Source organism: Neomonachus schauinslandi, chromosome 5 (assembly GCF_002201575.2).
Source record: "Neomonachus schauinslandi chromosome 5, ASM220157v2, whole genome shotgun sequence".
NCBI lineage: Eukaryota > Metazoa > Chordata > Mammalia > Carnivora > Phocidae > Neomonachus > Neomonachus schauinslandi.
This window is the reverse complement of record NC_058407.1, coordinates 9093228-9120594: the sequence shown is the minus strand read 5'-3', so window position 1 is coordinate 9120594 and position 27367 is coordinate 9093228. Positions and strand designations below refer to the sequence as shown.

Genomic DNA, 27367 nt, shown 5'->3' with positions numbered 1-27367 from the left:
ACACAGTGAAAGGAAAAATTGGTATGTAGAGATTTTATAGCATAGTGACATTTGAGCTGGGCCTCACTGTTTAAATAGGATTTTGTCAAGCATCCATAATTTGGTGGAGGATTGTGGCAGACTGTATTTTCCAAAGATGACTGTACTAACACACACACCATCCTGTGTGCTTTTCTTTCAATATGACATTGACACTTGTCCAAAGAGGGTGGGGGTCTACATTCCTTCCCCTTGAACGTGGGCAAGATTTTGTGATTGCTTTGATGAACTGAATGGGAAGGAAGTATCACAGCATGATTTTCTGAGATTATTCAGCTTATGCCTGGTCCTTTCTTTTACAGGATGCTCACCCTTGGAACGCAGCCACCATGCTGTGAGAAAGCCCAAACTACCCCATGTAGAGAGACCACAAGAAGAGGCCCATGTGGAGAAAAACTGAGGCCCCCAACCGACAGTGGGCACCAACTACCAGACACATGAGTGAACACGCCTTCAGATGATTCCCGTCCCCAGCCTTTGTGTTCTCGGGCTGAGGCCCAAACATACGTCATGGGGCAGAGATAAGTCATCCCCACTGTGCCCTGTCCTAATTCCTGACCCAGAGAATCCATGAGCAGAATAAATGGTTATTTTATGCCACAAAGTTTTCGAGCAATGTGTTGCACAGCCGAAGTAACTGGAACAAAGACTTTCAAAGGAGAAGAAACTATACAAGTAATAGAACGTTGCAGAGCATTGTGAATATTGTTAGTACTGGGTGATGAGGTCACAAAGGTTGGCTGGGACCAGGCCATGAAAAGTCTCTTATGACAGTCTCGTATGTCTAAAAAAATTAGACATCCTACTGGCAGTGGAAAACTGTGGAAAGTTTTTAAGCTGGGAAGGGAAATGCTTAGAACTGCACTTGAGCAAGATATCTCTGAGATTGGTGTGAAGTAAAGACGGGAGAAAAGGAAGACTCAAAAATAAGAAAAGCTCCTCCAATTATGATGAGTTCCAACCAAGTAACATGGTGGAATCATCCCTCACTTGACATGTTTTGTGACTTTTTTCCTCTTAAGGGCTGCCTCTTAGGCTCATTTATACTCCATCTCACTTGTATTATAATATTGGCAGGGGAAACTTATTTCCACACAAAAACGTGCACATGGATATTTACAGCAGCTTTATTTATAAATGCCCAAACTTAGACACAACGAAGATGTTCTTCAGCAGGTGGATGGATAAATACCCTAGCATATCCTATTCAGCACTAAAAAGAAATGGGCTATCAAGACATGAAAAGATATGGAGGAGCCTTAAATGCACGCTGCTGAATAAAAGAAGACAGTCTGAAAAGGCTATATCCTGTATGAGTCCAACTATATGACTTTCTAGAAAAGGCAAAACTATGGAGACAGTTAAAATATCAGTGGTTGCCAGGGGTTAGGAGGAAGGGAGGGATGGCAGGCAGAGCACAGAAGTTTTGCAGGGCAGTGAAATACTCATATGATACTATAGTGGTGGATACATGTCTTTATACATTCGTCCAAACCCAAAGAATACACAACACCAAGAATGACCCCTAATGTAAACTATGGTCCTTGGGTGATGATAAAGCGTTAATGTAGGTTTGCTGATCGCAACAAATGTGAGGTGGTGCTGGTGGGGGAAGTTGTGCTTGCTTGGGAGCAGGGGTATGCGGGAAAATCTCTGTACCTTACATTCAATTTTACTGTGAAGCTAAAAATGCTTTAAAAAGTGGAAGTCTACTTCAAAAAGGTTGGGGGGTGGGGATATGAGGGGACATTAGATCACAAAAACGTTTTCCTTACCATTCTTCTTTCAAGCTTCTGGATCTGGATCAGTTTATATCAAGTGTATTCTAAGAATACAGAGCAAGCGGTCTTAAAAATGGTAACCACTTACAACTAATTATCCATGTGAGTAATACCATCCTTGTACTACAAATATCACCATAACCCACAGCTTCATGTTCCGTGTTTATTGAAATGTCCTCATCATCATTCTCATGACTAGTTTATAAGAAAATTATATAAATGTGGATCTGTAAAATAAATCTATTCTAATCAACTACAGTTTTTATATTTTGGATACTGGGGATCTATATAAGGAGAGAATCACAGTACGTGGCCCAAAGATGAGGGAGAAGATGAAATACAACATAAGGAGCCACCTCTGCAGTGAGGGAAAGGATGCTTGGATGAATATAAAAGCAAAGATAAATGAAGGGATGAAAGATACTAATGATAATGTTTCATTCTCCTCTTGGCAGAGGGTCCTGAGTCCTATTTTTTGAGAAAAGTAAGAGGAAGAATGTATTAAAAATTGAGAGTTTCTGAAGAATAGGAACAGTATGGAGTGGCTCCACTGTGAATCAATCAGATCTTGAGTAGCAGCAGAGCCCAGTTGGAATTGGATAGTGTAATTTATTGGAGGCCAGGTTGTGTCATTTTATACTGTGCTTTCTCTAATGTTAGTTACTCAAGAGGTGATTAGCAAATTTGTGGGATGCTGTACATCTTGCTTTTCACATTTTGGTCTAATGCTTGCTTATGAAAAATGTCTAATTTAAACTCTTTATCAAAGAGAAGTTAGTACAAATGAAAAAAAGAACTCTTATTTTTCTGCATTTTAAACCATGCATAAGAGATTCGAGGTTTGCAGTTAATAATTTTTGAAACAATGAAAAAGAAAAAAAAAGCAAAATAGAGGGAATGAAACCCCACTGAAACAAATGGTAAAATAAGATCACAGGATCATGTGTGGGTTAAATTCATCCATGCTGGCCCCATCCCTCATTATCAAAGTTAAATTAAAACCATTGCTGCCATATTTCACAAAATAAAATCTGATGTAAAGCAATTCCTGCCTAATATTTCTTATTCATGTTTCTGAGTAACCTTTCTGTTCTTTAACCAATTTACCTGCATCCCAGAGGTTACAAACGTCTGCTGGCCCTTCTGATAACCATTTAGTTGACGAGATAATGGGAGGAGGAATTGTCGGCAAAAGTGGCTTTGGATCATCCTCATAAAATAACATCAGGTCCTTAGAGAAAACAGGAGAGCACATGAAAGTTGAAAAAAAAAAATTGATCCCAGTGCTTCATTTTGCTAAAGTAGGTGGACAATTTATGGAGATATAATGTGTCTGTATGTGCTAACATAAACACATTTAATTGAAAGAACTCAAATATAAGTTAGCTATACACTCAGTGTCCACTGAGTATAGGGTGGTTTTCTACCCTTGGAGATCCTCACTCCTTGATGAAGACAGCTGGTGCAGGCAAGCAAGATTCTGTTTGAGGCATTAACTGTCCCTATCAGCCCTTGAGCATCCTAGGGCACACTATCTCAGAAGCCAATTTTTCTGTTTTACTGGTAATAATAAAGCTACGTGTGTGTAACTTTTATTCATATTTTAAAACTTTTTTAAATCATGGAGTTAAAAAATAGATGATAACTAATCCAGTCGTGCAGGTTAAACAAATCAATGCATGGCCAGTCTTGTTTCATTTATATCCTCCCACTCCTCATCTGTTTTATTGTGAAGCAAATCCCAGCTATATCACTTTTTTCAGTATATCTCCCTAAATGACAAAAACTCTTTAACATAATAATTATTATTTTATACTTAGAAACTTCACAACTCCCTAATGTCATCAATTATAAACTCATCTTTCCAATTTTTCCTAAGTGCCATAAATAGGTTTCTCTATAGCTTGTCTAAGAGAGGATTCAAATAAAGTCTACACAGTGGGATCAGTTGACATGTCTTTTGCCCCAATGAACAGAGATTTGTTCTACAGTAAATAAAGTTTGTTTAAGATATAATTAACATAGAATGCATAGATCTCAATAAATTTTAACATTATATCTATACCTGTGTAGCCACATTTCTGTCACTCCAGAAAGTTCCCTCAAGTTTCTCTCCAGTTGATACCAGCCCCCGTTACCAGTACCCAGTGTTCTACCTTCTACCATAATCAATGAGTTTGCCTGTTCTTGAGCTTCCTGAATGTAATCATATACTATGTGCTCTTTTGTATCCAATTCCCATTGCTTAATGATTGTGAGATTCATCCATATTTTGTGTGTATCAGTTCCTTTTCTTTTCGTAACAAGTATTCCATTGTATGAATATACCACAATTTGTTTATCCATTCTCCTCCATATGGACATTTGGATTGTTTCCAAATTTCAGCTACTACGAATAAAGCTACTAAGAACATTCCTATACAAATCTTTTTATGGACAAATGCACTCATTACTCCTGGATATTTACACAGGAGTAGAATGGCTAGGTCATAGGATAGGTTAATTTTTTAACTTCATTGAAACTGCCAAACCATTTTCCAAATGATTTGCCACTTTTTATATTTTCAACTTTTATTTTAAAATCATTGTAGATTCATGTTCAGTTGTAAGAAATAGTACAGACTGATCCTGTGTATCCTTTACCCAGTTTTCCCTAAAGGTAACATTTTAAAAATTGTAGTACAATATTATCCAGGATATTAACATCGATAGTCAAAATAGAGAACATTCCCATCACCATAAAGATCCTTCCTGATACTTTATTACCATAGCCTGCCCCCCCCACAACTACTAAACTGTTCTCCATTTCTATAATTCTGACATTTGAAGAATGTTATATAAATGGAATCATACAGGATGTAACCTTTTAGAATTGGCTTGTTTCACCTGGCATAATTCCTGGAAATTCACCCAAGTTGTTTCATGTATTAATAACTTGTTCCTTTTTATTGCTCTGTAGTATCCATGGTGTAGATGTATCAGTTTGTTTAACCTGTCAAAGGAAATCTGGATTGTTTCCAGACTTTGGCTATTATAAATAAAGTTGCTGTGAACACTGTGTACAGGTTTTTGTATGAAAATAAATTTTCCTATCACTGGGATAGATGCCTAAGAATGCAATTGCTGGGTTGTATGGTAGTTGCATGGTTAGTTTTATAAGACACTGCCAAACCGTTTTCCAAAGTAGCCATACAATTTTACATTTCCAGTAGTAATATTTGAGTGATCCAATTTCTCCACATGTCTGCCAGCATTTGGTGTTGTCATTATTTTTTATTTCAGCCATTTTGGTATTTCATTTTTGTTTAAATTACATATTCCTAATAGGTAATGATGTTGAACATCTTTTCATGTGCTTATTTGCCATCTGTATTTGCTGAAGTGACTGTTCTTGTCATTTGCCCATTTTTTAATTGGATTGTTTGGTTTTTAACTGTTGGGTTTTGAGGGTTTTTTTTAATTTTTAAATTTTTAAAAAATAGGCTCCACACCTAAAGTGGGGTTTAAACTCACGACCCTGAGATTAAGACTCACATGCTCTACCAACTGAGCCAGTCAGGAATCCTGAAAGGTTTTTTTTTTTTTTTTTATGCTCCAGATATTAGTCCTTTGCTGGATATGTGGGTTGCAAATATTTTCTCCCAGGCTGTAACTTGTGTTTATACCCTTGTGTGATGAAATCTAACTTTTTTTCTTTTAGGGATCATGTTTTTGGTCAGCCCTAGAGCCCAAAGATTTTTCTCCAGTATTTTTAAAAAGTTTTATAGTTTTACATTTTACATTTAAGTCCATGATCCACGTGGACTGAATTTCTATGAGGTTTAAATTGAGGTTCATGGTTTTGCCTATGAATGTCCAATTGTTCCAATACCATTTGTTGAAAAGGTTATCTTTCCTCCATTGAATTCCTTTTGTTCCTCTGTTAAAAATCAATTGACTATATTTGTGTGGGTCTATTTCTTGGTTCTCTATCCTGTTCCACTGACCTAGGTATCTATCTCTCCACCAATATCACACCCTCTTCATTACAGTAGCTATGCAGTAGGCTTTAATATTAGGCAGAGTGATTAGTTCCACTTTATTCTTCTTTTTCAAGATGGTTTCAGCTATTCTAGGGTTGGTGCCTTTCCATATAAATTTTATAATAACCTTATTATCTCTGTATCAAAAAAACTGCTGGAATTTTGATAGGAATTGCATTAAACTTATAGAGTAATTAGGGGTATCTTTACTATGACAAGTCTTTCGATCCATGAACATGGTATGTTTGACTGGTCTTTAGGTTCCTTCATCAGTATTTTATAATTAATTTTATGTATTTTATAATTTTCAGCATACTGATTCTATACATGTTTTGTTACAATTTACCTAAGGATTTCATTTTGGAGCATTAACTGTAAATTGCATGTGTCTTAATTTCAGTTTCCACATGTTCACTATTAGTATATAAAAATGCAACTCATTTATGTATGTCGATCTTTTATCCTATAACCCTGCTGAATTCACTTCCTGGTTCTATGAGGTTTTTTGTTGTTGTTGTTTCGAAGATTTATTTATTTATTTGAGAGAGAGTACACGCATGTAGGGGGAGGAGCAGAGGGAGAGGGATAGAGAATCTGAGGCAGACCCTGCGCCAAGTGTAGAGCCCTACGTGGGGCTCGATCCCATGACCACAAGATCATGACCTGAGCCTAAACCAAGAGTCAGATGCTCAACCAACTCAGCCACCCAGGCACCTGAGGATTGTTTTTGTCTTCTCTTTGAGATTTTCTATGCAGACAATCTGTAAATAAGGACAATTTTATTTTTTCCTCTATACTTTACATACCTTTTCTTATCGCAGTGGTTGGAACTTCCAGTGCTATGTTGAATAAGTCCTGGCCTTGTTCCTGATCTTGAAAGGAAAGCATTCACTGTTAAGAAGATGCTATTGTAGGTTTGGTGTAGATTATCAATTTAAGGAAATTCCTTATTTCTAGTTGCTGAGTTTTTATCATAAATGGGTGTTGAATTTTGTTAATAAATGTTTTTCTGCCTTAATTGACAAAATCCTATGATTTTTCTTCTTTAATTTGTTGATATGATGAATTGCATTGATTGGCTTTCAAATGTTGAACCACACCTGGATTAAATCCCACTTTGACCTGGTGTGTAATTTTTTTAACACATTGCTGGAATCAATTGGATAATTTTTTTGAGGATTTTTGCACCTAATTTCATGAGAGATAATAGTCTATATTATATATATATTTTTGTACTGTCTTTTTCTGGGTTTGGTAGCAGAATAATACTTGCCTCATACAATGAAGTGGGAAGTATTCCCTCCTACTTTCTGAAAGACGTTTGTGTGAAAATAGGGTCAATTCTTATTTAAATGTTTGATAGAATTCTCCAGTAAAACCATCTGGGCTTAGAAATTTCTTTTTCAGGAGACTAATATTACAAATTCACTTTAAAAAATGGTTATAGGGCGCCTGGGTGGCTCAGTCGTTAAGCATCTGCCTTCGGCTCAGGTCATGATCCCAGGGTCCTGGGATCAAGCCCCGCATCGGGCTCCCTGCTCAGCAGGAAGCCTGCTTCTCCCTCTCTCACTCCCCCTGCTTGTGTTCCCTCTCTCGCCGTGTCTCTCTCTGTCAAATAAATAAATAAAATCTTTAAAAAAAATGGTTATAGAACTATTCAGGTTCTTTTTCATCTTCTTTGAATTTTGGTAGTTTGTGCTTTCTGAGAAATTGCTATAGTTCTTCTAAATTGTCAAATTTATGAGCATAAAGTTGTTGGCAGTAATTCTTTATTATCCTTTTATAGCTACAGGAACTGCAGGAATATCCCCTTTCATCCTGATATTGGTGATTTAGGTCTTCTCTCTTTGTCAGTCTTGCTGGAGGTTTATCAATTTTATATTTTTCAAAGAACTAGCTTTTTGTGTCATTCATTTTCTCTGTTAACAGTTTTCCTGCTTTCAATTTCACTAATTTCTGTTCTTTATTATTTTCTTTCTTCTGTTTCATGTAGGTTTATTTTGCTTTTCTTAGTTTTTTTAAAGAAACTTAGATTATTGATTTTACACCTTTTCTCTTTTCTAATATAAGCATTTAGTGTTATAAATTTCCCTCTCACCACTATTTTACCTGTGTCTTATATATTTTGATATGTTGTGCTCCCCTCTCATTCAGTTCTATACATTTTAACACTTTCTCTGAGACTTCCCCTTTAACCTATGAATAATTCAGAAGTTTATTTTCCAAAAAGTTTCAGGTAAGATTCCTCATTAGTTTATACTGATATACTTTCAATCCAATTCAGGTCTATTAGGTCATGACAATCTCTTCTATCTTATATTCATATCTCTTTTCCCCCATGCTGAGAATCCCAGTTCTCAAGGGTACCAAAGATGATACAAATAAGAGTATTACATGATTACTCATTTGATTCATTCCACATTATACTCACAAATCTTGGGTCAAAAATACCAACATCTTAGGAAAAAAACACCACTGAATGCAAAGAACATTTGTTTAATTTTATTTTACATTTTAAAGGATTACTTTCTTTAGTATAATCTTGTTTTATAATGATGCAAAAATATTTCCAGCATTCCAATTACAAATCTAAAAACATGGTATAATCAAAGAAATCTAGCTTCTATTTCTCTTCTCCATCTTATTCCCCTCTTTCCCTTTATGAATAACCTCTTCTTCTTTCTTTATTTTTAGTGTTATAGCTGATCTTTAAAATGGTACATCTTTAATATAAACAAATAGAAAATACAAAACGGACCCAAGCATAAATGGGAATTTATTATGTAATAGAAACCACAATTCAAGTCAATGGGGAGAAGATGGATTGCTCAACAAATGACATTGAGATAACGGAATATCATTTGTAAAAATACAATTTAAAAGGTGGATCTTTACCACTCTCCATTCATCAGATAAATTCTTGATGGATAACATTTAAATATATATTTTAAATTAAATCATAAAAGAAGTAGGGTAGTTTTTTACAAAACTAAACACACGCTTATCACACAACCTAGCAATTGCACCCCTTGGCATTTACACAAAGGAATTGAAAACTTATGTCCACAGAAAAACCTACACAAAATTGTTCACAGTAGCTTTATTTATAATTGCCAAAAGTTGGAAGCAATCAAGATGTCATTCAGGAGGTGAATGGGTTAATAATCTTTATATCCAGACAATGGCATATTATTCAGTGTTAAAAAGAAATGAACAATCAAGCCATAAAGAGACATAGAGGAATCTTAAATGTATGTTACTAAATGAAAGAAGCAGTTTGAAAAGGCTACATACTGTATGATTCCAACCATATGACTTTGGAAAAGGCAAAACTAAGGAGACAGTAAAAGGATCAGTGGTTGCCAGGGGTTAGCAGGCAGAGGAATGAATAAATGGAGCACAGAGGATTTTTAGTACAATGAAATTATTCTCTGTGATACTATAATGGTAGATACATAACATTATACATTTGTCAAAACCCAGAGAATACATAACACCAAGAGTGAACCCTAATGTAAACTATGGTCTTTGGATGGTAATGAACATTGATTAAGGTTCATTGATTATAACAAATGACCACTCTGGTGTGGTTGTTAATAGTGGGAGAGGTCATATGGGGCAAAGGCAGGTGGTGGTACGCATGGGGTGTATGGGACAGTTAAGCGTCCGACTCTTGATGTTAAGCATCCGACTCTTGGTGGTTTTCTTTGTTTTTTTTTTTTAGATTTTATTTATTTATTTGAGACAGAGAGAATGAGATACAGAGAGCATGAGAGGGAGGAGGGTCAGAGGGAGAAGCAGACTCCCTGCCGAGCAGGGAGCCCGATGCGGGACTCGATCCCGGGACTCCAGGATCATGACCTGAGCCGAAGGCAGTCGCTTAACCAACTGAGCCACCCAGGCGCCCCCGACTCTTGGTTTTGACTCAGGTTCTGACCTCGGGGTCATGAGATTGAGTCGAGCACAAGCCCGCTTGGGACTCTCTCACCCACTCTCTCTCTTTAAAATAAATAAATAAATCTTTAAAAAAATAAATAAAAAGTCAGGGTGTTATTTAATAAAATCTTAGACTACAGAAAGTCTTTCTAAGAATGACTTAAAATCTAGAAGCCATAATGGAAAGGCAAATTTGATTACTTTTTAATAAAAATTGAAGACTTCTTTAAGGCTGTGGTATTGTGATTTATAATAAATATATACTTGGGTTTTGCCCGTGATTCCTGGCACAGAGTTCCTAAACTCTTGTAATTTCCTAAGTGATAAGAGCACTAGGAGCATCTTTTGTTTTAATATTTGGTCTTTGACCCCCATTCCTGACACAGAGCTCTGAAATCCGTTCGAATTTTCAGGATGATCAGAGTGTCTTTTGTTCCATGAGGTGACTCTTGGTGGGCTCCTAGATAGCTTCAGGATGGGGACTGGTCACCAGAAAGACCAAGCCATGATTAGAAGCCTGGAACTTTCAGCCCCACACCACATCCTCCTGGAAGGGGAGAGATACTGGAGATGGAGTAAATGATCAATCATGCCTATGTGATGAAGCCACCATAAAAATCCCAAATATATGGGGTTCAAGGAGCTTTTGGGTTGGTGAATACACATACATGCCAGGAGAGTGATATAGCCCAGTTCCATGGGGACAGAAACTCTTGCACATGGGAAACTTTTGGGCCTTGCCCTGTGCATTTCGTCATCTGGCAATTCATCTGCATCCTTTCTCATATCCTTTATTATATAATAAACCAGCAACTATAAGTAAATATTTCCATGAGTTCTGTAAGCTGTTCTAGCGAGTGATCAAACCCAAGGAAGGGGTGATGGGAACCCCAATTTCTAGTGGTAGGTCAGAAGTACAGGAGACAACCCGGGACTTGCAATTGGCATCTGAAATGGGAGGTGGGGGAAAGGGAGCTTTGGGGACTGAGCACTCAGCCTGTGAAATCTGATGCTATCTTCAGGTAGACAGTGTCAGAATTGAGTTAAATGGCAGGACATCCAGCTGGTGTAGCAGAGAATAGCTTGGTGTGTGGAAAGCCCACATCTCTGCTGTCAGAAGTGAAGTGTGACCACAGTGTGAGAGGAAAAAAGAGACAAAGGAAGAGCAGTTGTGTTTTCCCTTCACAAAGGCAAAAAAAAAAAAAGCCATAAATAAAGTCAAAAATCAAATGAAAAACTGAAAATGAATAGACAGATAAAGAAGCAGACAATGCGCTAATCATTTAATAGCCAAATAGCTCTTAGAAACTGGTAAGAAAAAGATGAGAAACCAAACAGAAAAAACGAGCAAAGGACAGGAATAGAGTTAATAATAAAAAAGAAACACAAATTTAAAAAAAAACGCATGAAAAGTTGTTCTAATCTTACCTATAATTATCATGGAACAAAGTAAAACAAACTTCTCCCATCTCTCAGACTGAGAAAAATGTACAATTTGATAACACTCAGTATTTGCGAAGATGAGGGATACACTTTTGGTGGATATAAATTGGTGCAAGTTTGGGGAGAACAATTTAGGAGGACTTTTCAAAATGAAAAATAAATATAACCTTTTGGTGATCCCACTTCCAGGACAGCATCATATAAAATATGTATAGGAGGGGCGCCTGGGTGGCTCAGTTGGTTAAGCGACTGCCTTCGGCTCAGGTCATGATCCTGGAGTCCCGGGATCGAGTCCCGCATCGGGCTCCCTGCTCGGCAGGAAGTCTGCTTCTCCCTCTGACCCTCCTCCCTCTCATGCTCTCTGTCTCTCATTCTCTCTGTCTCAAATAAATAAATAAAATCTTTAAAAAATAATAATAATAAAATAAAAAAATAAAAAAAATAAAATACGTATAGGAGCTGTTATTACAATATTGCTTTTAATAGATAAAAACATAAAAATAGGGGTGCCTGGGTGGCTCAGATGGTTAAACATCTGCCTTCGGCTCAGGTCATGATGCCAGGGTCCTGGGATCGAGCCCCGCATTGGGCTACCTGCTCAGCAGGGGGCCTGCTTCTCCCCCTTCCTCTGCTTCTCCCCCTGCTCATATTCTTTCTTTCTCTCTGTATCTCTGTGTCTCTAATGAATAAATAAATCTTAAAAAAAAAAAAGATTCTAAAAAAACCCAAAAATATTCCTAAATGGGGCTCCTGTGTGGCTCAGTTGGTTAAGCGACTGCCTTCGGCTCAGGTCATGATCCTGAGTCCCGGGATGGAGTCCCGCATCGGGCTCCCTGCTCAGCGGGGAGTCTGCTTCTCCCTCTGACCCTCCCCCCTCTCATGCTCTCTCTCTCTCTCTCATTCTCTCTCTCTCAAATAAATAAATAAAATCTTAAAAATATATATTCCTAAATGATTACCAACAGGGGGTGGCGAAATAGATGAAGAGTCCTTTCTGCATCAAGAATACAGCAGTTATACGTACTGATAGAGAAAGGTATCCATAATCTACAGTTTAGTGAAAAAAGATTTGGGACAATATACATTAAATGATTGCATTGTTTACATAAAAAGATGTCCAAGATGTATTGCTTAGTTCAAAGCATGCTGTGCTGTAGAGCAGTATATAATGAATTTTACCCTTTAGGTAAAAGAAATGCATGGACACAGAAAATTTCCCTCCCAAATCTTTAAGAACCTAGTTAGTAATGGATGCCTCTGAGGAAAGGAAAAGAAGATGCATAGGGAAGTAAGAAGAAACTTCTGTTTTTCACTCTTTACCCTTTCATATTGTTTAAACTTTATCCTGTAATTATCTTCCAACTTAAAAAGAAAAAAATACAAACATGAAAATAAAAAAGGACTTTTAAGCATGAAGTAATGATGCAGAAAAAAAGTAAAGGGATGATGGATTAGCATGATTAGAATAGGTATAATTTCCATTTCCCTAACAGCTTTGATGAGCTCAAATTTTTGCAAATATAATAAATGATATGCTAATAAGCCCGAGGATAAAAACTGTTTACTCTTCATTTAGCAAAATAATAAACAGAGGCAGTAGGAAATAAACATTTATCTTCCATCACTAGCAATTTAGCAACTCACAACTAGACTGAAGGCTTCGGTCAGCTTTAATTTTGTGTGAACCAATTTGTAGCATCCCTATCTGTTGCTATAGAAACAACTGTGACCAAAAAAAATCATAACACTTATCGTTGAATCTCCTCAAACAGGAAAAGAGGAAGGTCTTTCGAGGTGGTGAAAAGCTACATATAACCTTATTAATTAACAAATTTAATAATAAAGATTCCGGACAGTACGCAGAGAGAAAACATATCCATGTCTAAGTGTCATACATTTGCAGGCTTTTCTTAATTTTGAAAGTACCACAGGCAAGCACTGTTCTGCTTTTGAAAGCCCTATTCTGCTAAGAATTTTATTTACTGCTTTTAGATCATTCTTTCATTTGTAGAAAGAGAATAAAGAGGTTTCTATTTAAAGTTTTTAAAAGATATTTTTAAGCATCCCTCATCTGCCTAACCAATCAACAGTATCATTTCTATTTCATTCTTATTAAGAACATGAGAATTTTAATGTAGATGTAGTACATTTGGCAACAACAATTAGATTTTACTGTTCAGCTTGGTAGATGTCTTCAGCCACAAAAGCAGATTTCTGAAGAGGACATATTGGGCTGCATCAAATGTTCCTGACGGTAATAAGAGGAGGTGCTTGTCAATAGAATGATGGAATCGTGCCACAATATAGTAGTAATGCACTGAAAAAGGAAAATCCAGCTTTAAACTTCTTTTGAGAGAAGGATACCATTTTTTGCTGATACAAGATGCTGAATGATGTAAATCAATTACAGTGGGTTTCTCTCAAGTAAGAAAAAACAATAATAATGAGAATTTGAAGACTGATACAAAAAAGCTGGGTGGCATTTTATGCCTTTGTTAGGGTCCAAAGCATATAAGATTATTCAAGTCTATTTTCCCCCTTATAAGCCAGCAGCAGCCAATAAAACTGATCTCAAATTTAAAAATCATTTTGACTTAATGTCATATCTTTTAAAATAATCTAATATAGGAAAGACATTAGGGTTTGAAGCCAACAGCCAAGAAGGAAATCTTGAGGGGCGCCTGGGTGGCTCAGTCATTAAGCGTCTGCCTTCGGCTCAGGTCATGATCCCAGGGTCCTGGGATTGAGCCCCGCATCGGGCTCTCTGCTCAGCCGGAAGCCTACTTCTCCCTCTCTCACTCCCCCTGCTTGTGTTCCCTCTCTCGCTGTATCCCTCTCTGTCAAATAAACAAATAAAATCTTAAAAAAAAAAAAAAAAGAAAGAAATCTTGAGACATCTTTGGTGCAAAAATGTGGTTTTATGAAAGCATGGGGATGGGACCCATGGGCAGAAAGAGCCACACGGGGGTCATGAGGAGTGGCCCATTATAGACTTTCAAGTTGGGAGGGGGTTAGGGATAGTGTAAGCCTCCCAGGTATTTTGGAAGCAAGGTTTCTGGGATCCTGAGGGGTTAACTATTGTTGGGAAAGGTCATTTATTATCGTTTAGTAAACCCTCAGTCATGAGACCCTTCAGATGTATATCGGTGGGTCATATGCTTGGAGGATGATTGCCAACATGTATCTGAGGCAGGGGCAGGGGGGGCGTGGGTAGAGGTAAAGGAAGTTTTCAAAGGAATTTTTATATGTTAAAGTAGACTCACAGGGTCCTGGAGGTTGGGCTAAGATTACCTTTTGACCTTTTGCCCTTGGCAAAGTATTAACATCTAGGCAGCTGAGTCCCTGGAGGAAGGTCACTCTGCCTGTTTCAAGGACTTGTCAATGGGCTGTAAGTAACAAGGAATTTAATAATTTTTCTTCTGCTTTTGTTTCCCACATCATAATCTACATATTTTCAGTCTGTGGGCTGCTATGCAATTAAGGAACAGTGAAATTTTAATTTTATGTACTTTTCCGAGCTGCTAGAAAATCACGTAAATCCAATACCTAACTGGGTTCAGGAAAAGGGTTGGGAACAGAAGGTCAATAAATAATTCCAGCCACTCTCATAGGAACAGTGGCAGGGAACACTAAACAAAGCTCTCCAAGCAGGAGACCAAACAAGCCTCTTTCACAAGAAAGGGAGAGAAGGAAGTTAATATGGAGTTTCTACTATTCAATCATTTCTTCATTAACAAATATTTGGCAAATGAAGATTCAATAATGAATAAGACTAAAATGGTCTCTACTCTCAAGGAGCTTTCCTTAGAAGGAGAAACACACATAAAACAGAAAAACAAATGAGTGAATGAGATAATTGCAAATAGTCTTGAACAGAACAGATTTCCAGTCAAGATGGTTCTATAAGTTCACACTTTGGGGATACCATCCTTCCCCAAACACACAGCAACAACAGAGAAAATACAAATGTGAAAATTAAAGACACAGGCCATGCTCAGAAACAAGATGAACATCTTCATGGATGAGAGCACAAATAGAAACATAATGGTATGTTTCATATAAAGAACTCTCAAAATGTCAAAAATGGTAATAAACAAACAGTCCAATTAGAAAATGGGCAAAAGATCTGAACATATATTTCACCAAAGAGAAGTTATGATGGTACAAACGAGCACATGAAAAAATGCTCGACATCATTAGCCACTTGGGAAACACAAATTAAAACCACAATGAGATATCACCACAAACTTATTCGAATAGCTAAAATAAAAACGGTAATGGCAAAAGTTGGTGATGATGCAGAGAAACTGGATCTCTCATACACTGCTGGTGAAAATGTAAAATGTTATAGCCACTCTAGAAAACAGTTTGACAATTTTTTTTTTTTAACCAAATTTAGTATGCATTTACCACACACCCCAGCAATCACACCCTTAGACATTTATCCCAGAGATATGAAAACTTCACAACCTGAATGGATCTCAAGAGTATTATGCTGAGTGGGAAAAAAAAAAAAAACTATCTCAAAAGGTTACATATTGTCTGAGTCCATTTACATAACATTCTAGAAATAATAAAACTATAGAGATGGAGAAAAGATTAGGGTTATCAGGGGATGAGATGTTGGGGGTGGGGAAGAGATGGGGTGGATAGCACGATAGACCTCTTTTGTGTGGACATAACATTTCTGTATCTTGATTTTGGTGCTGGTTACATGAATCTATACTTGGAATAAAACTGCATAGGAAACTGCTCCGCGCCCACCCGACACACACACACACACACACATAAATGCAGGTTAAAAAACTGAATACTGAATTGAAAATTTGGAAGCTGAATAAGGTCTGTAGTCAGTCAGAAGTAACATATGGACGGCCATCTCCTTGTTTCGATATTGTACTACGGTCATAGAAGATGCCAGCAGGGGGGTGCTGGGTAGTACTCGGTACGTGGGATTCTGTACTATTTCTGCAGCTTCCTCCAAGTCTATAATTTTATTTCACAATAAAAAGGTTTTTTAAATTTTTTTTATTATTTTTTTAATATTTTATTTATTTATTTGACAGAGAGAGAGACAGCGAGAGCAGGAACACAAGCAGGGGGAAAGGGAGAGGGAGAAGCAGGCTTCCCGATGAGCAGGGAGCCTGATGTGGGGCTTGATCCCAGGACTCTGGGATCACGACCTGAGCCGAAGGCAGACGCTTAACGACTGAGCCACCCAGGTGCCCCAAAAAGGTTTTTTTTAGATGAGGAGAGAAAGATGACTGTTCAATAAATAAAATATTGTTTATCCACAGGGGTGCAAAGACAATAAAACCCCTATCTTACACTATATAGTAAAATTCTAGAGGGCACAAGGATTTCATTTAGAAGAAAAAGTAAGAGATCTTTATTATATTAGGATAAAAAGAATTTCTTAAATAAGATGTTTTTAAAAGCATCAGCTATAAAGGAAAACTTTGATAATCTAACCTTATTCTTATTTAAAACTGTATATAACAGAAAACAACAAAAACAGAGTACAAAGACAAGCACCATTTCTCTTAGAACACATGAAGCTGAATCTGGAAAGGACAAGGAAACAAATTCTCCCTTCGGGGCCTCCAGAAAGGAATGCAGCCTGCAGATGCCTTGTGAGCCCAGTGAGACCTGTGTCAGACTTCTAACTTACAGAACTGGAAAATAACACATCTGTGCTGATTTAAGGCACTGGGTTGGTGGTGATTTGTTACAGCAGCCAACAGGAAACTGCAACAAGTGACTTACCTCTGTGGATTTCCAAGCATTAATCTTGACTGGTAGTGTTTCCTGGGACAACACAGTCCCACTAGGCAGCTGAGTGTCTTGGCACTGCTCTTGTTTCAATCCTGCCTTGGAAGCGTTTTCTGTCAACAACATAAAGCTAAGATTTTACTTTGGCAAAAAATAGCAATGTTTTTACATTAGCTCACAATTTTTAAGTTAATTACTTCTGAAGATCCATTTTGTCTGCAACATATACATCATCTGCCGACAGTCATTTTAATATATCTCTTTGTAATAATTGACAAATTCAGGCCCATTTAAAACTACTACAACTTTGATTCTAGCCTTTTTTCCCATCAACAATTTTATTGTGTGCTTTATTATTTGAGACATCTTTTTAAAAATAAGGCACAATACAGTGTAGAAAATTAGTCTGAAAATTATCCCTAGCAATGACAACTAGAATTATTCTAATTAATATTTAAAAGAACTTTATTACTGCAGTGGGAATTTCATGTGTTCACATATATGAGGTATAGGTTGTATGATGAGAAAGCACTTTTAAACAAAATTTTTAAAAATTTTAAACATAAAAGAATATGCCAGTGAAAATAGAGATTTCTGCTTGTATGTCTGTACTGAATTTAATGATTTTGTAGTTGCCATTTTCCTTTCTATCTTTTTTTTTCCTGGGTAGGGGAGGGGCAAAGGGGGAGGGAGAGAGAGAATCCCAAGCAGGCTCTACACTCAGCGTGGAGCCCGTCGTGGGGCTTGATCTCAGGACCCGGAGACCTTGACCTGAGCCAAAATCAAAACTCAGACGCTTAAACGACTGAGCCACCCAGGCACCCCTCCTTTCTTTCTATCTGAATTACTGTGTAAACGAAGTATTAGCCCCAACTATCTCTCAACATATTATTGGGTAAAATAAGAAGTGTAAGAAAGCAATCTTCAAACTGGTGTTTGCACACCACTGGGGATACTTAAAGACTTCCCAAGGGCCAGGTGGGCATAGATAGTTTTAAAGGAATCAACGTCCAGACGTACCACTTTCATATATATTCTTTCCAAAAATGGATCTCCCTGAGAATGCGACTATGTGCAAGCATCAGGCTAGTTCTTTCCTCTTCCCCTTTCATAATCAACTTCCTCCCACTTTACAAAGAAAGACCCATCCTCTACCCATCTTATTATGGCGTATCTTCCTTTATGGACAGAAGGAAAGCACAAGCACAAGCACGGGAGGCAGGGCAGCTTATTTCATCAATGCAACAGAATTACGACAAGGCTCCAGCCTTAGCCATCTCCCCTAGGAAAAGAATTCAGGAATGTGAGCGCAACCACAGTGATGTTTATTTGAACGAAGTAAGAGGTTTTCTGAAAGAAAGTTGAAATCTGATTTGGCAGACCGTTTTGACAATAAGGGCTGGCTTTGCCAACTAGGTAAACATAGTCAATATTTTCCAAAAATGGACTGAACCAAATCTGTGGTTCTGAAGAGTTGCTGAAACATATTTAAAGCATAAGAAACAATAAAATAATTATCTCAAAAGTTATTATACTGACAGATATACCACAATGAATCTTTTTCTTTTTCCCACTTTCTGAGTATATTGTGTTAAAGTGTAACTGGCAATAATTAATAATCATCTGATAAATGTTAGTAAAGGTCTTTTTGATATTATTCCCAGAAATTGAGAAAGTCTATTACTCCTACTGACTGTTCAACAAATCTTTTTCTAAGTGGGTTTTTCCAATTCTTTGCTTCAACAACACTGAAGACAGACCTAATCAAGTCAACAGCTGACAAGAGATGAAAACCATTTTTATAATAAATTACTATATAATTTTGGAGTATTACTTGAAAGGAATTCATAGAACTGACTGACGTTGCTATAATAAAACACCTCCTATTCCCACCTACAATTTTATGTGAACAAGCCTTTTCAGCATTTACATCCATAAAAATGTAAAAGAGAAACAGAATTTATGCTGAACCCTGCTTATTTCCAGCAATAAGTAATATTCATAGGTGGGTAAACAAGCAGTTCCATGTATCTCATAGAAACATATATTTCCAATAAAATGGTATTCTTTATGTTTAATAAGTGTTTATAAAAATTTATAATACACTTATGTAGTTTTGGTTTTAATCAATTGTGTGGTAAAAGTAATTGTAATGATAAATCAATCTAGAAAGATATTTTACCACTTAAAAGCCTCTGGTCCTAGAAAATGTAGAAAAATAATTTCAATTCATATACATGTTTGATGTAGAGAAGACTGTCAGGCATCAAAATACTTTCTATTAGGATGAAATCCTTTGAGGCATGTGGAGTAGAAATATGACTTCAAGGAGAAAAGGAAATTACATGATGTAAAGCTTCCAACAGTTAAAGACAGTGTTTTTTCAAATGAATGGCTGCAGGTAGCAGTCACACAGTGTTTAGGTTCCATTAGATATGCTTAAAAGTCTCATGGAACTGTTTCATTTTGTTTTCTTTTGTCCTTAATGTCAATATTTTGAATTATGTCCTTTGCAGTGACTTATGATACAGTCACATGTCAACTTAAAAACGCATCAGGAGGTACATAATTTTTCAAAATCATTTTAGGGGCTATGCAAGAAAAACAGCTTGAAAACCAATGGTATAAGATGTGGTGGTCCTCGCCTTCGGAAAGTTTATAGCCTGACTCCGGAGATTAAGATTGACACACAGACTTATGGGAAACAATTAGAGGAAAACAAGACCATGCCGAACTTTCTTAAATTAACTAACTTTAGGAATAAACATTCTAAGGAGGGAAAAAAACGGTGTGCACTAGAGTAATCAGAAAGTGCCTCAAATAGGAAGTAAAATTTGAACAAGGCTTTGAAGGATGGCTAGGATGTAGAATGAGATGTAGAATGCAGAATGAGAAATTATCCCAAGTAGAAGGAACTATGTGGGCAAAAAGAGCGAGTATGATATATGCCAAAGACACTGAAGAAAGAATAAGAACTTTGCAATTATGGCTCTAAATTTTCATCTTCTCCTAATGTCACATGAAAATGAATAATTAAAATGAGCTTATTTTGGGGCCTGGAGATTTTATAATGAATACTGGCAAACAGTAGTGGTTTGAGGCTTAGATCATCTATGTACTTTCATGTGATTCATCAGGAACTACCTTTATGATCACTCTTTGAGTATTCAGCAACAAAATTATCCTTGAAGTGATATGGACTTAGGGTTAGACATCATAGAGGTAGATTAAAAACAATTGCAGGAAGTCAAGTTTGAAGTAAAGTGTGAGGAAAACTGAAGGATAGCAAGAACTGTGAAAGAAAAACATACCTTGACTATTTAGAGACACATTTTAGGCTAGAATAGCTAAAATATTCTAAACCTATATTAAATAATCTTCTGGAGGAAAGAAGGAAGGCAGTTAGAGCATGGTGATCTATGGAAATTCATTGAGACTTTTATTTTAGTACCAGCCCAACACTGGAAGTGAGGTGTGCTTAATTAAATTAGGCGATTACACAAGATTTATTTCGGGGATTTTCACAAGCAGATGGAAGGGGAGAGCACACATTTCATTTCTTAGTGGAAATGAAGTCCCTTTGGTATCATAAGCTATTTATCAGTTGAGACGGTGAAGTCACAAGCCAGGAGGACTCGTGTGCAAATGTGAAACCCCAGAGGGAAAAGTGAAGACGCTGAGGCAGTGATGCTATCGGGTCATTTGAAGATGAGAGGTTAGATACCAAGGCTGGGGGTGCTGGGAGGAAACCATCGAGAGAGAGGCTGTAGATTTCATTGAGCCTGTACAACTCAGATAATACCACAGAGCAAAACGGGCAGGCCCTGTGATATTTCTTAGATGAGATATCAAACTGACATTCAAACCATCAGACATTAACAAGGCAAGAGCACACTTTGGAATTGAAATGTGGCACAAATTGAGTAAATTCCCAAATTGCTCCACTTATTATTTAGTATCTAATAAATATTGTTGCTATGTATTGACAGTGTCCTTTCAGGTGTAAGGCATTTACTTAACAAAATCAGCTTTAAAAAGAAAATGTGGGGTGCCTGGGTGGCTCAGTCCTTAAGCATCTGCCTTCAGCTCAGGTCACGATCCCAGAGTCCTGGGATCGAGCCCCACATAGGGCTCCCTGCTCCGTGGGAAGCCTGCTTCTCCCTCCCCCACCCCCCCTGCTGTGTTCCCTCTCTCGCTGTGTCTCTTTCTGTCAAATAAATAAATAAATAAATCTTAAAAAAAAAAAAAAGAAAAAGAAAATGCATCCACCAAAGAAAATACTCTGTGGGCTAATGAACTGATAAGATATGGAAGTCTCATAGTGATTATCTTTATATCTAACTTTTGCAGAATCATGAGTTTGGAACCTTAACAACTTCACTGTCTTGGAGCATAATTGCACTTAAAACATCTTCAAGTAATTGATATTTGTCCTAATTTTTTAAACTTCCATTTTGTAATCATTTCAAACTTATGGAAATATTGCTGCAAGAATAGTACACAGGGATGCCTGGGTGGCTCAGTTGGTTAAGCGGCTGCCTTCGGCTCAGGTCATGATCCCAGGGTCCTGGGATCGAGCCCCATATCGGGCTCCCTGCTCAGTGGGGAGCCTGCTTCTCCCCCTCCCTCTGCCGCTCCCCCTGCTTGTGCTCTCGCGCTCTCTGTCAAATAAATAAATAAAATCTTTAAAAAAAAAAAAAAGAATAGTACACAGAACTCCCATAAACTTCATCCAGGTTTACCCATTGTTAACATTTTGCTCCATTTGCTTTATAATTCTCTTTCTTCATGGATATACACATATTATGATACTCCTATATTTTAAACCTTGAAAAAAACCATTGTCATAGGTGGGGTTCCCCAGGAAACAGATCCTAAGGCTCATATTTGTATGAGGGAGATTCACTGGGGAGTACTCTCTGTAACAGGACCCGTGAGGAGCCTGGAAGGCAGGACTGGGCCATGGGAGAAACTGATGTGGCTGCAGCAGAGGCTGTGACTCATCCTGCCAGGAGCTGGGGAGCTGGGATGGCTCTTCCCGGTTGTCCTGCCTTGGAGCAAGGGAGCAGCCCAGCCATAACCGCAGCTCACTGGATGCTGTTTCCCTCAGGAAGGGTCTGGGACCTTGGGCGAAGAGGTTTTCTTCACCTGTTAGGAATTCCCAGAGAAGGACTGAGCTGAGACCCCTCAGACGCCAAGCCTCCCAGCAGCCGAGGGAACGAGAGCCTTGTTCTCGAAGAAGGGGTTCTGCGGGGGCACCACAACGTTCACTATTAGACCCCACCTCTATGCTCCTCTTCACTTTGGAGAAATGCTGCAGAGGGACTGGAGGTAGAGTGTGAGTACTGTAAATCTTTTTTGAAAGGTGGATTTTGAGATTAGTGGAGAAAAGCCCTTTTTTTTTTCAATGAAAACAGAAAAAGAGAATAAGAAAGCAGAGATGTTTAAGCAGTTTTTTAAAAATTAAATTTTAAATCGGTAGATAAGAAAAGTGAGAAAGGACAAATTTTTGTTGCAGGAAATCTTAAAAAGAGAGTTAAGGCAATTTTATTTCTGTGTTTTGCTAACGATAGCATACAGAATTTGAGACATTGCCAGTACTTCTTACTTAAGAACAACAGGGAACAGGAAAACGCACAGACTGTGTTAAGCACTCAGCCACAGAGACAAGGAGCACAGAGTCACTACACAAGCAGGATTAAGGATGCAGGGGCTGGATCCTAGGCTGACAGTACATTGAAACTGCAACACATCTTTACTGCCTGCAAAACACACATTTCCATCGCCTAAAACTTAAGAAGTTTAAAAAAAGTCAAAACTAACCCCAAAAAATTTACAACAGCGATCTAACACGGAAACAGGTACAACTAAAAATTTTTAAAAGGAAAATGGTGGCCAAAGAAAGCATCCCCTGTTCCCCAAACGTGATAGCGATGAGTTGATAAGATTCTGAGATTTCTCATTACTATCCACATGTCTGGAACAAGGAGAACTGAGCGGACAATGCTTTTCTCACTCCTTATGACTGAGAAGAGGTGGAAATTGGTAAAGGGGAAAAAAAGAGGTGTACCAGAGTGAGTAAATACAGATGCTAACACTTTCACGGAAGTGAAAGCTACAGTCTCACAATGAATTGGGTGGATGATCTGAAGTTCAAGAGTATCTCCCTGCCCCAGGGCAGCAGGACACATTTCCCAGCTAGACAGGAGGAGCAGGATCCTGTACAAAAGGCTCAGAGGACAGAGCAGCGTCCAGGTATTCTAAACGAGATCGCATATGGCCTCATGAAGGCTCCCATTCCTCACTGCTGCAGAAAAATGAATAAAATAAGAAACAGAACACAAACTGCAACTTGGTGAAGAATACAAACAGGTCTCAGACATGGTGGGAAGAGTCAAGAAATCACTAAGTGTATCTGAGCCAGTAACTGCCGAATATGACCGTGCTGTACCTGTATCACCTCCTTTACTTATGACAACTCTGTAATAGAAACTATATTATTCCCAATTTACAGAAGATAAAATTGGGGCACCAAAGGCTTGCATGTCCAAGGGCACACAGCCCACACAGTCTGAATCAGGATTCAAGTCCAGTCAGTAAGGTGCCAGGACCTAAGCGCTTAACCCTTACTCTTCACTGCCTTCAAAACACACTGCCTGGTGAGAGCTGTCTAAGCATCAGCAAGATGGAAAGAGACCTGGCAACTAAACACATTCCAGGGGGAAAATAGGAAAAGAGGAGGAGGAAGGGAGGGGGAAGCAAGAGAGAGAGAGGAAGATGGCATGCAAAAAATAGACTCCAAATGTACAAGAGAATGTACTTCAAGGAACAGAAGGATGTTCCTCACAATATGGCATTAGATGGTTTTGGAAGTTATTGTAAATTGCATATTTTCATATATTTCATTTTAGAATTGTTGCTACTGTATATAACAATACAAGGTTGAGCATTTTTAAAAAAATGTTTCTTGGCCTTACATGTTTCCTCCTCTTTTTTTAGGAAATGCTTTCCATATCTCCTTCCTATTTTTCCATTGGGCTGTCCTTTTCTCCCTGATTTGCAGAAATTCTTTATATATTCTGGATAATTCTTTGTCACTTACATATGTTAGAAATTTTTCTCCTAGTTTGGGACTGTCTTCTTCACTTTTTATAGGGTGCTTTTTGACAGACAATTCTTTTTTTTTTTTTTTTTTTTTTTTTTTTTTTTTTTTTTTTTTTTATTTTTTTTTTTTTTTTTTTTTTTTTTTTTTTTTTTTTTTTTTTTTTTTAAGATTTTATTTATTTATTTGAGAGAGAGAGAGAGAGAGAGAGAGAGCACAAGAGGGGGGAGCGGGAGAGGGAGAAGCAGGCTCCCCGCCGAGCAGGGAGCCCGATGCGGGACTCGATCCAGGGACCCCAGGATCATGACCTGAGCCGAAGGCAGTCGCCCAACCAACTGAGCCACCCAGGCGCCCTTGACAGACAATTCTTAAATTTAATATAGTTTTAGAAGTTTTCTATTGCTGCCAAAAATTACAACAAACTTAGTGGATTAAAACAATGCCCATTTATTATGCCACCATTCTATAGCTCAGCAGTCCAGGCAGGCTTGACCGGGTTCTCTGCTTTGGGTCTCACAAGGCCAAAATCAAAGTGTCAGCCAAGCTGGACTCTTCTCTGAAGACTCTGAGGAGCAATCCACTTCCAAGATCATTCAGGTTGTTGGCAGAATTTGGTTTCCTTGTGGTTGTAGGACTGAGGTTCCCGTTTCCTTGCTGGCTGGCAACCAGGGATCACTCAGCTTCTAGAAGCCACTTGTGTTCCTTATCACTCCATTTCAAGCCAGTATGGGTGCATCAAATCCTTCTCAACTTGGAATCTGTGGCTTCCTCTTCTGCTACCAGCTGGGGAAAACTCTGTTTTTTGTTTTTGTTTTGTTTTGTTTTTTTTAAAGATTTTATTTATTTGACAGAGAGAGACACAGTGAGAGAGGGAACACAAGCAGGGGGAGTGGGAGAGGGAGAAGCAGGCTTCCTGCAGAGCAGGGAGCCCGATGTGGGGCACGATCCCAGGACCCTGGGATCATGACCTGAGCTGAAGGCAGACGCTTAACGACGGAGCCACCCAGGCGCCCCAAAAACTCTGTTTTTAAAGGGTGTGTGATTGGATTAAGCCCACCTGGATACTCCCCTTTTTTTTTTGAATGTTAAGTGACTTCATTAAAAAGTTTGTTTAATTGAAAATGACTACAAAATGGTAAGCATTTTACACCAGTAAACAAAGGATATCCATTATTTTTATATTTATTATTTATTTAAAATAAATCAATTAATATATAGTGTATTATTAGTTTCAGAGGCAGAATTTAGTGATTCATCAGTCCCATATTACACCAGTGCTCATTACATCAAGGGCCCTCCTAATGCCCAACACCCCCTTACCCCATCCCCTCCCCACCTCCCCTCCAGCAACCCTCAGTTTGTTTCTTATAGTTAAGAGTCTCTTATGGTTTGTCTCCCTCTCTGATTTTATCTTATTTTATTTTTCCTTTCCTTCCCCCCATGTTCATCTGTTTTGTTTCTTAAAATCCACATGAGTGAAATCATATGACACTTGTCTTTCTCTGACTGACTTATTTTGTTTAGCAAAATACCCTCTAGTTCCATCCACGTCGTTGCAAATGGCAAGATTTCATTCTTTTTGATGGCTGTTTTGACATATAATGTAACATAATCATGGGAGTGAGAACTCTTCCCATTCACAGGTAATGCCCAGCTCTCAAGGGGGAGGGGATTACATAAAGACAAGGATCATCGGGACTTTTTCTCAGAATTCTCCCTACCACAAGAGTCAAACTTACAAATGCTTTTCTAATAGTTGGCACTTTTTTCGGTTATGTTTAAGAAATCCTGGGGTGCCTGGGTGGCTCAGTTGGTTAAGCGACTGCCTTCGGCTCAGGTCATGATCCTGGAGTCCCGGGATCGAGTCCCGCATCGGGCTCCCTGCTCAGCGGGGAGTCTGCTTCTCCCTCTGACCCTCCTCCCTCTCTTGCTCTCTGTCTCTCATTCTCTTTGTCTCAAATAAATAAATAAAATCTTTAAAAAAAAAGAAAGAAAGAAAGAAATCCTTCCCTATCCCAGCAAAAACAAGATTTCTCCTTTATTTTCTTCTAAACATTCTGACGTCTATTTTTTCTCCTTTAAGTCTTTAATTCCTCTAGAATTTGTTTTTGTGCATATGAGGTAGAGACCTAATTTCACTTTTTTCAATATGAATAAATAATTGCCCCAGCATTATTTATGAAGTAACTCATCCTCTCCCCACTAATGTGGAACACCACTTCTGTCATATACACTAAGATAACCTAGTTGCACAGTCTGTTTGCTGGGCTCTACAGTTTGTTCCATTGGCCTAGGCACCTATCCCTCCATCCATACCACACTGTCGTGATGACTCTTACTTTAGTCATGTCACCCAGAAAGGCAAGCCTTCCACCTTATTCTTTTTCAGGAATGTTTTGGATATTCTTGACCTTTTGATTCTTCCAGATAAATGTGGGATTCAGCCCATCAAATTCAATTTTTAAGATCCTTTTTGGATTTTGATTATAATTGCACTGAATCAGTGGTTCTCAACTGGGGGCAATTTTGGACCTCTGGAAACCTCTGACAATGTCTGCAGACAGTTTGGGTTCTCACAACAGGAACAGATGTGTACTAATAGCATCTGGTGGGTAGAGGCCAGGGATAATGCTAAATATCCTACACTTACAGGACAGCCCCCACAACAAAGAATTATCTGGCTTAAAATGTCAATATTACCAAGCTTGAGGAAAACCTCCACTAAATTTGTGCAATTTGGAGAGAATTGATATTTACATTTCTGAGTATTTCTATAAACAAACAGGAATATCATTCTATTTATATAGGCCATCTTTAATATATTTCAGTTAAGTGTTATAATTTTCAGTGTACAGGTCTTGTACATCTTTTTTTAAAGATTTATCCCTAAGTAGATAATGATTTTTTTACTATTATAAATGGTATTTTTAAAAAATTATGTTTACTGTTTGGTGCTGATACATAAAAATATAACTTGATTTACATATTTTGATCTTATAGCCAGCCATCTTGCTAAAACTCTATTTCTAATATGTCTGTAGATCCTTTCAAGTTTTCTATATGAAGATCCTATCATCTGCAAATACATTTTTCCTCCATTTCTATATTTTTGCTTTTAATTTCTCTTACTTACTTTATTGTGGTGGCTAGGGACAGTACAAAGCTGAACAGAAGCAAGGAGAATGGGAACATTTTTTTCTACCTGATTCTCAATGGAATACTTCCACATTTAAGTGTCTGAACATTTTAATTTACATTTTTAAAATTCAAAC

General features: G+C 37.8%; 1 protein-coding gene across 1 annotated transcript in view; it reads right to left on the bottom strand.

Moving 5' to 3' along the window:
- Positions 1 to 27367, bottom strand: part of ENTHD1 (ENTH domain containing 1) — a 109804-nt gene that overhangs the window by 55148 nt on the left and 27289 nt on the right. The window contains exons 3-4 of the mRNA XM_021687689.1: positions 16988 to 17106; positions 2928 to 3051 (exon numbers count right to left, since the gene is read on the bottom strand). Of these exons, the coding sequence (XP_021543364.1) occupies positions 2928 to 3051; positions 16988 to 17106 (243 nt within the window). The remainder of the gene's footprint in view (positions 1 to 2927; positions 3052 to 16987; positions 17107 to 27367) is intronic.